Here is a 13,116-nt window from a genome sequence, read left to right as displayed (position 1 = left end):
GGATGGCAATTGCAATACAACTAAAGCACAAAGAGCCCGAAAGTCATATTTAGTCACGGTAGAACCTTTCTGTATTCTGGACACTGATGTAAATAGATCATTCAGATACTCTGTTTTAAAACTGTCTATATAAACCAGAGATATGTTAAAGGTGGTTAAAGAACAGTTAAGTTCCATATAGTCCTGTGGTAAAGAACAGACGCGACTTCCTCTTTTCTTCTTTCAGTCTGTGAATGGAAATAGAGATGAGCTTTTTGATCCCATTAAACTCTATTTCTGAATTTTTAAAGGGGTCAGCATTTGAACCAAATAGGTTGAATAGACAGAAACTAAATAAAATAAATAAAGCAAGGGTTTACTTTTTTTTAAAGTGCTTCAGTAATCCTGGGTTTGGGTGCTCAGCCTGTTACTTCAGTAACTTCATTTTACTTCAAATATCATTAGTGTGTTTTGCTTAAATATTTGTAATATAAATTATTTTAATAAATAATGGTAAGTGTAGACTATAATTATCAATATCTATAATTAAATGTGCCATGTGAATAAAATTGTTTACTCTTTAATCTTAATTACAGGCAGCTCTTCAACTAGAGAATTCAAAATAGGGAGAGGCAACCATTGCAGACTACTTCATCACTTTTGGAGACAACTAGTGAAGGAATGTGATTTAAAAGAAGCGTATGCTAGATAGAAGTATAATGCTGAGACACTCAAGATGATCTGGATCCTGTAAATAGTCCAGTCGTGGCAGCAGAAGGCTATTGGCAGATCAATTTATCCTTCCAAATAAAGCTATGGAATTTGGATGGCGTAGAAGTTTGTCGTTTTCTCTCTTTGCACTGGTTCAAACTTGAAAGTGGAATTTGATTCAGGGATTTGGATAATATGCAGAAATGATCTTAGAAGTATACAATTTATGTGTAATAAAACTCGAGTCCATTTTGGGAAACTTCAGTGTGAGTAAATTGATTTTTCTTTAATTGAGAGTAGATATATCTAGATTCAGCTTAAAAGTCCAGTGAAGTGGTGGTGGTGCCTAAAGGAGAATTAACTTCTTCTGGTATACCTGCTCTGGAACCCTCCTGATGTTACTTTTTTAGACAAAGTAGTACACACTTCATTTTCTACTTAAAACAAAAACCTGGGACATTTCCACACATGGGAAATTATTCATGACAAATAATAAAAATTATTTATCCAAAGTTATTGATACCAAGATAAATTGAAAAATATTACTGGCAGTAGGTGATGCAGTAATACAAAGTTAAGAGAGCAACAGTGTAATTCTGCTGACTGCTCAATGTGGTCATTGCACTGAATTTGTCATACTGTTTCACTTCCTTATATTATTTTAAATACATATGAATGTAATGAAGATATGTAGTGTCCAAAATCAAAATAACTCTTTGTTATTGTGTAATTATCAATTGCATAGCCTACACAACCTTGCACTTCTCTCTTAAATACTGAAATTGAGATCATTAAATTGATTACTTTGAATCAATTTAATTACATTTCAGTTAACACCTGTCACATACAGTACTCAGAGTTCCCAGTGGAGGGCAAAGCCACGATGAATGACAAGTAAAAAAAAAGAGGTTGTTTTCAAATCTCAGAATTTCTAAAATAATTAAAAGTGAAATAAATTGAACATACAAATGTTTGAAGAGACCGCAATTTTGTTTTGTTTTTATATCTGTCAGTGAATATCAAATTCAAGCATTGCACGGTTTGCCTTGTGGAAAAGAGAAGATTTTCCTTAGAAGTGAAGAGCTTGAGAAGTTGGATATGTGTATTGTAGGAAAACATTTTTCCAAATTTGAGGGATTTTTGTGTGTGTGTATGAAGAACAGTTGGGTAAACATGAACTGTGATCTTCAAAACCTTCCCAGAAGTTGAAGCTGCTCCTAAGTAGTGTGAGCTATCTGGGTTGGCAGCACATTGCAGGTAATTAGCAAAGAAGAAATTGTTATGATCAGAATTGCAAACGAGCCCAGAGTCCTTACTTGGAGTTCAAACCTGCATTTCTTCAGCTGTCTGAGCGAATGAGAGGGGAGGGTTTATCCAACCAACCAGCAGAATGTGAACATTTCAGCTCAAAACAGGGACTCTGGCACTTTGACATGGTTTTGTCAGATTCCCTTGGCCTACACTGGTCATTTAAACTCAGCAGCACTGAGACTGGTTCAGGATTTGGGAGCAGCTTGGTAGTGAATGTCCATCAGTTTCACTGGAGATTAGACTGCTTGATTTTATTGGTTTGGTTTATTGGGGGGGGAGGAGGGATTGTTTTTTAAAGGTGTCTGGAGTATTTATTGAGATTGCAGTTTGTACATCAAACAGAAATATGTTGAAGCAGAAATTGTCTGGAATTTCTCAATTTCTAAATCACACTTTGTGATCCTTCAAAGTTCTGGACTTCAGGTTCTGTTCAGCCTGGGTGCACCAAATGTCAATGATAAACTGAAAGTGAAATTGGAAAGAAAGGGGAAAAATATTTGAAATGTTATGCCAGCAAGCCACTCAAGAAAAATATGTCTGGGTACCATTTCTTTCTAAAATATTCTGCATCTTTGAATACTTCACTTTTTTAGCTTATATGCAGTGTAGAATTGTTCAAAGCAGTTCAGTGTCTGAAAAGATAAATTATCAGAGCTCTTGGGGTGCAGTGTGTGGTTTACAGAACGGATTGGGGGTGTTGAGATGCAGTATCTGCTGCATAAGGCAATTATGACTTTATTCTTGGAGGAGAAAATCACAACGAAAGAGAGGAAACAGGGAGTCTTTGCTTCTTTCAGCAGTGTTCCTTCATTCGGGTTTATCTTTGCCTGAAATTTTGGGGAGGGGCTTTGCCAGTTGTGATTAATTTAGGTAAGCCGGGGTGATCATTCTTGCTGCTTGCTTTCCAGAAGGGCTGTTTCTTTTACAGCTTTATTCTGCTACGGTTGCAAACGCTGAAAAAGAATCTGAGTTTATAGCTTCTCCTGCTTTTTGTGACGTTTGAGCTCTGTGAAGAGCATCAGTGATTTCAGAGTATCTGCTCTGCCTTGTCTTGCACGGCCGCCTGCCGGGCCTCGTCCTGCCCTGTTCTGCCGTTCTGGAGGAGCCTTCTGGGCCATAAAGGACTTTAATCTGTGAGCCTGCGTGGGTTTTGCTTTGGGGTCTTGTAGAGAAACCAACTCAGGTTTATGCATATATGATTTTGGATCACGATGATAGAAAAGTTGGGTTTAATCTAAATATTGCTGTCAGAACGTTTGCTTTGCGCCTGGCTATGAAACTCCTGTGTTTTCGTGCGTTTGCCATGATTAAACATTTTCCACTGATGTGTGCAGAAGCACATTGGAAGACAGTCCCACAAGCATTCTTCCATTTTCCACTGTCAGAACTCAAACTTAACTTGGAAATTTATTTTTATATGCAGATGATGTTGACCCATTACTTCTGTAATGGAAACATCTGGCAGTTCATCTTCTATATTGTTTCAGAGCATGTAATTTGTTGCATAAGATTTCACTCTTTAAAGTTTGAGAGGAAGAGGTGGATCTGGTGTCATCTTGCCACACCGGCTAATGATTGATTCATTTTTTTTCTGGAATCATTTGATAAACAGTCCATTATGCATCAAGATGTTTCTTGAAGGTAGCTTTTCTTTTTTGTAACTTTAAAATGCATTCAAGTTTTAATGATGGTGTTTCAGATTGAGGAGGATCTGTCTTTGCGTATCTGCCTACCTTAGCAGGATATTTTCTTTCCCCCCCATTCCCCATCAGTCTTATTTCTGGTATTTGTGGGAGTATTAGAGAGAGCAGGGTGGGTTGAACAAATGCCACAGAGAATCATTTCCTCTTGATGGTAACTGGAACTTCCTTTATCTCTTCATTTTCTTGACCCACTTTTGGAGAAGGTCTGTACGCACAGGATTTGATTAAAAAATAGTAATACAAAGTTTAAAATTCCACAATACAGATTGTGTCGCTCTTCAGTCTCAGATCACACAATGTGTAACGTATGTCGCTTTTTTTTCAAGCGTGCATATGGAATTGCTGTTATGGACAGCTGCATTTTTCTTTTGGATTTTTGCTGTGGATAAAACGCAACCTGCCAACCACTTCTCTGTGTAGAATTGATAATTATGAAATTCAGTTGTTGACTGGGTTCATAGTTTGCTTACCAGAAGACCTAAAACCAGTTTTCATGTCAGTTTCTAGTTTTAAACTGAGAGGATGATTTTATTGCTAGTTTTTAAATGAAGGAAGGTTCCACTTAAATTTGAGAAGAAACTTGTTCCCGGTGAGGGTGGCAGAGCCTGGCCCAGGCTGCCCAGGGGGTTGTGGAGTCTCCTTCTGTGCAGACATTCCAACCCGCCTGGACACCTTCCTGTGTAACCTCATCTGGGTGTTCCTGCTCCATGGGGGGATTGCACCAGATGAGCTTTCCAGGGCCCTTCCAACCCCTGACATTCTGGGATTCTGTGATTCTGTGCATCCTAATACTGTAACTGGTAGTTGTAGAATAGTTGCGTGTAGCTGGATACTTTTTTGTTATTTTGATAGAAGATTGAAATATTTCATCTGTCTAGTAGTGCCAAGTACAGAAACTTTTCTCTTTTGTTTTTCCTTCATCTTGGTATTGAGGACAGTAGAATTAGAGGGCAGAAAGTGTAGCATCTCATCTGAATTAGCATCTGAGACCGGATTCATTATGCTCAGTGTCTTTTAGGTAGTGAAACAGCGCTTCAGAACAGCTGTTTGTGTTTGGCTTTGTCCTTCCATAATTCTGCCCCCTCCCCATTCTGTGGATAACTCTCCTCTTTGATTGACACATGGGGGTGGGGTTTTATTTGTTTGGTTTGAAAAACTGGGAGTTCCTGAAACATTTTCATAAAATTTCACGTTTAACGTTTGTTTTTGGCTTGGGGGGATCCAGGAGAAAACAGAGGACGAAGTGATTTAGCTTCTCTCTTGTATTTTAATTTGGTTGAAATCGATGTCCGAAGACGTCTGCTTGAAATGATCTTTCCTGTATACTGTTGCTGGATAGGAGAATAGCTTGCAATATTTTAATATAAAATATCTCTTGTTTGAACCTTGATGCTTCAAGTTTAACATTAAAATTCCAAGAATGAATGATAAACTAGTCATGCAGAATAAGAACAAGAAAAAATTCTAGATTAATATTTTTGCTGAGGGAAATGTCTTTTTAACTAATTTAAACAATTAAAATTCTAGACATCATTTTAAAGACTCAGTAGATGTGTCTTATATGGGAAATGCAACTGCTCTAAGTGTCTGAAGCAAAACTCCAGATATCTTGTGTATTTTCATGCTGTTAATTAAAATATAAGATTCTTAGCTGAATTATCACGTTTATGTAACAGTGAAGATGCAAATCCTTAATTTGTAACAGTTTGGAAAGTTTGACAGAGTCATTGATGATAGGTGTTTAAACGTCTTGACCTGTGAATGGCAAAATCCTTATTGTTGTTTCTTATTGCAGGTAGGAGAAGACAAAGAGTGCATCGTCCTCGTTCTCCAATATTGGAAGAGAAAGATATCCCGCCCTTGGAGTTTCCTAAATCCTCAGAGGACTTAATGGTGCCTAGTGAGCATATAATGAATGTTATTGCCATCTATGAGGTACTGAGGAACTTTGGCACTGTTTTACGCCTCTCTCCTTTTCGTTTTGAGGACTTCTGTGCTGCTCTGGTAAGTCAAGAGCAGTGCACACTTATGGCAGAGATGCATATAGTGCTTTTAAAAGCAGTTTTGCGTGAAGAAGACACTTCAAATACTACCTTTGGACCTGCTGACCTCAAAGATAGCGTTAATTCCACTTTGTATTTCATAGATGGAATGACGTGGCCAGAGGTTCTGCGGGTATATTGTGAGAGTGACAAGGAATACCATCATGTTCTTCCTTTCCAAGAGACAGAGGACTATCCTTATGGACCAGTAGAGAATAAAATCAAAGTCCTGCAGTTCTTAGTGGATCAGTTTCTTACAACAAACATTGCACGTGAAGAGTTAATGTCAGAAGGTGTCATTCAGTATGATGATCATTGTAGGGTTTGTCACAAACTTGGGGATTTGCTTTGCTGTGAAACGTGTTCAGCCGTGTACCATTTGGAGTGCGTGAAACCACCTCTTGAAGAGGTCCCAGAAGACGAGTGGCAGTGTGAGGTCTGCGTAGCACACAAGGTGCCTGGAGTAACTGACTGTGTCGCTGAAATCCAAAAAAACAAACCGTACATTCGACACGAGCCGATTGGATATGACCGGCATAGGCGAAAATACTGGTTCCTGAACAGAAGAATCATTATGTAAGTAAACTAATCATTTGGTGTTTTCTGAACAATCGTGTTGTATGGAATGTATTTTTAATATATGCTGTAAGTTGCTGTTGCCGTTTTTAAATGGTTCTTTCTTTAGATAAGACCATCGCTTGCTGTTTTGTAAAGAGACTTCTAAGGACCATGTAGTTAATCCATCATTTTTCTCCAAACTAAATGTTCTCATAATCTATATATAAAAAGGAGGGAAAAGGCATGGCCTCTGGCTTAATATCAATGTACCTAAAACACATGGATGTGAGGAAAAGAAAGGGAATTTTAAGGAGAACTCTCCACTTTCTTGTAAAAGTTCCTGAAAAGTAGTTTAACTCTCTTTGTGATGACATGGTGTATAGGACAGTAATTCTGGGATACTGTCACCTGCTTCGATAGTATTAGATACCGGTGCTGGTTTGATGCATCTGCCTTTAAAACTGAGACTTTCAGAGGCACCCGAAGGTATTTGCTGTATCTATTAACTAGAATGCAGAAGACGTATGTGAACACTTCTGTAGGTATAAACAAAGTCAAAATAACAAGAAATGCCTGTCTTTAAGCCATCTACTGTTTTATGTTTTACACCATCTCCTGGTTTTAGTCCTTTAAAATATAGTGCTCTTTCTCTAACACGTTGTTAGCTGGTGCTGTAAGTATTAATTATCACTGCTCTTTGTTTCCTGTGTTCTTCTTTCACACTCGTGGAAAAAAAATCCATGTTTGATTATTTTTAGTTTCTGTGGGTTATAGATGCCACAGTAGTGTCAGGTAATCTTTTAAAAGATGCAGGGAATCTTTTACGCTCTTTTGTGGGGTTTATACTCTATACTCAGGCACTTCTTGGGGTTTTCAGGTGATACACGTGCACATCCTGGCTGCATTAGTGTAGCTGTGCCAGCTTCAGATTTGCTAAGTGCGGGGAGAAAGTAGGAAAAGAAGAAAACAGTTGGATGATCACTGTCAGAATTTACACGAGGTGTACGAGCCTCTGTGCCTGAGGTGCTCGCTGGCAAATGGTACTTACAGCACAGCTGTACGGGATGGGATGGGGAGGCTGGATAGTGTTCCCATTGTTGCGTATCTAGGTCATATAGGAAGATGTATAAATGGCATATCTATGTAGCAAATAACGGTGTAATGAGCTAGGAGTTCAAAATGAAAGGTTAAAGTTCCCTTTTTGGTGAGTTAAGAAATGATAAAAATATAAACTTAGCAACAGCATTATATTCTGCAGCGTGTGTAAGGAGCAAAGCAGCCTCACCATTGCTGCTCTGCCCGTGTCTCGCTCTCACTGCTTGCATTGGACATTGCCAGGGATAATTCACAAGGCACGCTTGCCCTGGCCTTTTTCCTTAAGCATTTTGTTGTACCCTTTTCCTTCCTCTTGTCGTATAAGCTGTGCATTCTCATCTCCCCTACATCTTAGTTTCTGGGTGTTGGCCTTTATCTTCCTCCTCTGTGGCTTTTGTTCACAAACAATAATAAAGGTGCTGCCCTTACTATTATTGTTAGTAAATAACTTCCTTGGTTTAGAGGAAACACGGTTTAAATAATTTTTCTTTAACGTGGAAGACTAGAGGCACAGAATATTCCATAGACTCAAATGATCATCAGTGTTCAGCTGTTCCTTTTCGATGTGCAGTATGTGGGCATTCTTCCTGAAATGAGCTGTTTTCTTGGAAAACTTGATAAACTTAACCATGCTAATCTGCTAAAACTAAGGGAAAGTTACTGGTGCCTTCGAATAGTAAATGAGTAAAGTATAATCAGTTGCTTTGCATGAGCAAAGGCCTTTATGAGAGAAATGATAGTATTTCTTCGCAATACAGTGGGCTTTATTATCAAAACCAAAAGTCTGTTTTGTGGTAATGTTTCTGACAAATTAGTAGTTGAATTTTGAGTGGTATTGCCATTAATAACTTCATAGCTGCCTTATTTTAGTAGCGTTCTGCTTTGCAAATATTACAGTTGTTTCATAAATAGAGTGTGAAAATTAGTAGATCAGTGGTGGTTAAGTTGCCATAAGGGAGAACCCCAGATGAAAAAAGTGGAAGTCTCTTGGTCTTTTCAAAGGGTCTTATGATGGTTCTTTTGTACCCGACTGGAGCTCCCACAGGTGGATGCTGTACAGATGCTAATGTGCAATATTTTATGAATGTGATGATCTGTGCTTTGAATTTCCTGACTTTGCTGTTTCCTGACCAGGCAGGAGCGCTGCCCTGTATGGATTCAGGAGCCCTGCCCTCCTCGTTGCAAATCCTTTGAGACTTAGTAACAGATTACTGGTTACAGTAGCAGTAAATGTAATGAGAATAAACTTTGTTGCCAGATTGGACAAACCAGTTTTAAGGAGACTCTTCAAAAGCTTCCCTGAGCAAATTGTCGTGAGAAGTTCTGAGGGGAGCGAGAGAGGAGTGTTTGGGTACTGGGCTGGGTGCATATCGCTGTCCTTATGTGCCTTGTTTATTCACGCTCGGGTACTGGCAATTAATAGTTCTTAGCAAAAAGTCGGCTGGTATTAGTTTTTGTCACTTATCCATATATTTTAAAATTAATATTTAAAATATACTCTTACAGAGAGGAAGATTCAGAAAGTGAGAAGGATAAGAAAATCTGGTACTATAGCACAAAGATACAGCTGGCAGAGTTAATCGAATGCCTGGACAAAGATTACTGGGAAGCTGATCTATGCAAAACTCTGGAAGAAATGCGTGAAGAAATTCATCGGCACATGGATGTGACAGAAGACCTTACTAATAAAGCAAGGGGCAGCAACAAGTCTTTCCTTTCTGCAGCAAATGGTGAGAATATTTTGTTTAATGGGCATAGAAGTTGCGCTTTGGATCAAATACTAGTTTATTTTCTTATAAGAAGATTATAGAAGTTGATAAGAAGCGTCATGCAGGTGCACCTGCACGGCTGTGTAGTGTTGGCTAATGAGGTTGGTTAATGAGGTCACCCCTCAGTCTCCTCTTGTCCAGCTCCAGAGCCCCAGCTCCCTCAGCCTTTCCTCACACGGGAGATGCTCCACTCCCTTCAGCATCTTGGTGGCTGCGCTGGACTCTCTCCAGCAGTTCCCTGTCCTGCTGGAACTGAGGGGCCACAGCTGGACACAATATTCCAGGTGTGGTCTCCCCAGGGCAGAGCAGAGGGGCAGGAGAACCTCTCTGACCTACTGACCACCCCCTTCTAACCCACCCCAGGTACCATTGGCTTCCTGGCCACAAGGGCCCAGTGCTGGCTCATGGTCACCCAGCTGTCCCCAGGACCCCCAGCTCCCTTTCCCCTACGCTGCTCTCTAATATGTAATTCCCCAACTGATACTGGAACCTGGGGTTGTTCCTGCCCAGATTCAAGACTCTACACTTGCCCTTGTTCTATTTAATTAAATTTTCCCTGCCCAACTCTCCAGCCTGTCCAGGTCTCTGATGGCAGCACAGCCTCTGGCGTGTCAGCCACTCCTCCCAGCTTGGTGTCACCAGCAAACTTGCTGATAGTGCACTCTATTCCCTCATCCAAATCATTGATGAATATATTGAATAATACCGGCCCCAGCACTGCCCCTGAGGCACTGCACCAGATCCAGGCCTCAACTGGACTCTCCCCCATTGACCACGACTCTCTGGCTTCTTCCCTTCAGCCAGTTCACACTCCACCTCACTACCCGCTCATCCAGACCGCACTCCCTCAGTTTAGCTGTGAGGATGCTGTGGGAGACTCTGTCAAATGCTTTACTGAAGCCAAGGCAGACCATGTCCACCGCTCTGCCATCATCCATCCATCTTGTTATGTCCTCATAAAAGTCAATGAGGTTGGTCAAGCACGACTTCCCCTTGATTAAGCCATGTTGACTGCCCTTCATGACCCTCTTATCCCTGATATGCCTTGAGGTGGCACCAAGGAATATGCTCAGAATGTGCCAGATTGCGATCGTTCCAGGTGTTGGAGTGGAGCTGTGTTAACTGTCAAATGTTTCTTGATGTTTCTATTTCATATATTTATATGTATAACTCCTTGTAAGCATTTGACAGTCCAACGGGTGGCAAAAATATTAGAGCTTCACTCTTTTGGCAAGCGTGGAAGAATGTCTATCTCCTCTGCAGTTCCCCACCAGCTTAGTTTATCTGCCTTGGAGCAGTAAATAGCAATATAAATTTGTGAAGGTTTGAACTTTGGTTCTAGGGAAGACGTGAAGATTAGATATTCAGGTTTAAAAGTTGATTTAATTCGTGACTATATAAATGCATAGCTCTGGGAGATCAATAATGAAATCTTTGGAGTGGTTTCTTCTAAGTGGGGAAAAAGTGGTGAGAAGCTGGATGTTATCTTCTGTCTCGTTGAAAAGAAGCGTCATTTATGCCACGTTATTTCTGCTCAGTGGCTCCGGAGGTGATGGTTTGTTGCTTATTGATGACAACATACTTTCTATTGCAGATGAAATTTTGGACGTTATCAGAGCAAGAAAAGGAGAAATAGTGGAAGATAAAACCGCAGCAGATGATGAAGCAGAAAAGGCCAAAAGTGACGTTGATAATGACCAGACAGATGCTGAGAGAGGCAAGGAAGAGTCTGGAGAGCAAGATAAAACGGAGGAAACACCCACTGAGCAAGATGGGGAAAAAGCGAAAACAGAAGGTAAAGAAACTGTGACTGTGTTTGACAACTTCATTTCAGTAAAGTGAAACTTTAGTTCAGGTCCTCACATTTATTTAAGTGTACATGAGGTTAATTTATTTTGTATGATTCTCTACGCTATTTTTTAAATAATAGGTGATATTTGTCAGTTCCGTTGGGGTTATATATTACACTTGTTTTTCTTGTTAAGTGGTGTCCCCAACTTTCCTGCTTTTCAAGTGAAATACAGCTGGCTTGTGGATACCTTGGCTTGAGGTACAGGTGGCACCCACAGGTTGTGATCAAACATGTTTGTAGTAAGCAATATTACATCATTTCTAATATTGTTTTCTTCAACAGAGTTATGTGGTTTGTTCTTTGATTCTGGGACAATACGATCTCTTAGGGAAAAAAAAAGAGGAAAGGAAAAAAACTCGATGTTTTTCAGCATTATCAAACAAAGCTGCTGAAGTTGCTTTCTATGGATGATGCCAAATTGCATCCCAAGACATACTAAAGAACATCCCTAAAGTTTTGTTGTGCGTTTTACTATAGAGGCAACAGTCGTTGGGGATAAAAGTAACTGTGTGACATCAAGCACTGATGACAACACCACAAATCCTTCTGCAGGAGAGACTAGTTGCTCTGAAGGGAAGGACGCAATGGGGTGTCAGTCAGAAACCCTTGATAGCAACAACGTGGCAGAGAAGAAGGTGGCATCAGAGCTCCCCCAGGAACTCTCAGGTACAGAGGGCACTGCTACCGATGCCTCTGTAATTTGGGGAATCTGTTCCGTTTTTCTATCTGGTTCATCCACTAAAACCATTCACAGCGTATATCACTCATGCTGTTTGCTTGCAGTGCCATCTTTTACTGCTACGTTGTCATTAACATTTCCAAGTTAATTTTCTTGCAACTAGTGCTTGAAATTTGTGGTCCTCCATGATATTAGCATTTGTTTCCATGCCTTCCAAAGATGACTATGGCTAAGCTTTTCATGTTCTATTTTCTGTATATTTTATTTTTCCATATGATCCATAATGATTGTTAGCATCCTATCAAAGTTTATTTCAAATTCTAATTTGCTGCTGGCTAATTTATTATTTTAACCTCTCATTTACTGTATAAATTACTAACAAAGTATTTTCATTCACACAAGTAAACCGTCGTACTCAAATGTCGAGATTAAAACTGTGGTGCTAAGATTTTTAGAGAGATTTCAGGATTATAGGCACAGAGGCTCTTGTTCTGTTTTAACCTGGTTTGTTCTGCCATGTCAGTGACTCAAAAGTAGTAATGTACACTATTTAATGAAAAAACCCAGACAAACAAACTTTAGATTTAAGAATAAATGGGACTTGATGAGGTGTAGCATAAACTATTAGTGCACTATTTTAGAATTATATTCTATTACAAGCTTTACTAAGTAACCAAATGTTATTCTAAACATCTGTTTACTGTTAAAATGACCAGAGTTTTATTTTCAGTTCTTAATGGAAAAAGGTACATATCCTATAACTTTGTTCCAGACACATTTGAGTTCCTATTTTATTTTCAAGATTCAGTTATATTTATAATTATTTCTTTATGATACTTTCACTGGTACTTTCCTCCTTCCAAAGCTTCTAGCTTATTTTTAAATTAGTGGGCTCTATATGTAGGAAAATGTGTGTTCTTCCTCAAGTCTAATTTGCTATATTCATAGTGATAGTTGTGTTCCTATTATGAAATTTCAGTTTGAGACTCTCATTTCAGAGGGAGCGAGAGATACCGACCCAGCATCAGTGAGGCAGCTCCCCCAGAGAGGGGGAAAATAGCAGTAGAATGCGGAGCTAGACAGCACATCACCATCCTTGTTTAATACAATTTAGATACAAGGCTTTTATTAAGAGCTTAATTAAGGTGCTTCCACTCCTCTCCAAGCAGCAGGCACCACAAACCATTCCATTTTACCTCTTAGTAGAAAGGGAAATGGGTTGATCAGTGGTGGTCACACACTTGGCCCAGCCAGAAATCAAGGTACAGTCAGGTTAGGGGTCTTCTAGGAATCCCAGAGTATTTGCCGCTTCATCTTTCTGCTAGGAGTGAATATTTCCCAAAAAGGAGGTTTTGTTCTGTCACCTTAGTAACAACAGAATCCATGATGTTTTGGAAGAATTCTAGAAACAGAAAAA

At 39.5% G+C, this 13,116-nt stretch overlaps 1 protein-coding gene across 18 annotated transcripts in view; it reads left to right on the top strand.

Moving 5' to 3' along the window:
* Positions 1–13,116, top strand: part of BPTF (bromodomain PHD finger transcription factor) — a 47,779-nt gene that overhangs the window by 6,928 nt on the left and 27,735 nt on the right. For 14 of the 18 annotated variants that reach the window (XM_065034949.1, XM_065034937.1, XM_065034950.1 and 11 more), the window contains exons 2-5: positions 5,500–6,322; positions 8,906–9,129; positions 10,763–10,963; positions 11,498–11,686. In XM_065034949.1, coding sequence (XP_064891021.1) covers positions 5,500–6,322; positions 8,906–9,129; positions 10,763–10,963; positions 11,498–11,686 — 1,437 coding nt within the window. Of the gene's footprint in view, positions 1–5,499; positions 6,323–8,905; positions 9,130–10,762; positions 10,964–11,497; positions 11,687–13,116 lie in introns of those variants that run through there. The other 4 variants (XM_065034947.1, XM_065034945.1, XM_065034954.1 and 1 more) reach the window with 3 other exon arrangements.

The sequence above is a fragment of the Columba livia genome, chromosome 18 (assembly GCF_036013475.1).
Source record: "Columba livia isolate bColLiv1 breed racing homer chromosome 18, bColLiv1.pat.W.v2, whole genome shotgun sequence".
NCBI classification, from domain to species: Eukaryota; Metazoa; Chordata; class Aves; order Columbiformes; family Columbidae; genus Columba; species Columba livia.
Note: the sequence above shows the minus strand (reverse complement) of the source record. Positions and strands in the feature narration are given on the sequence as shown.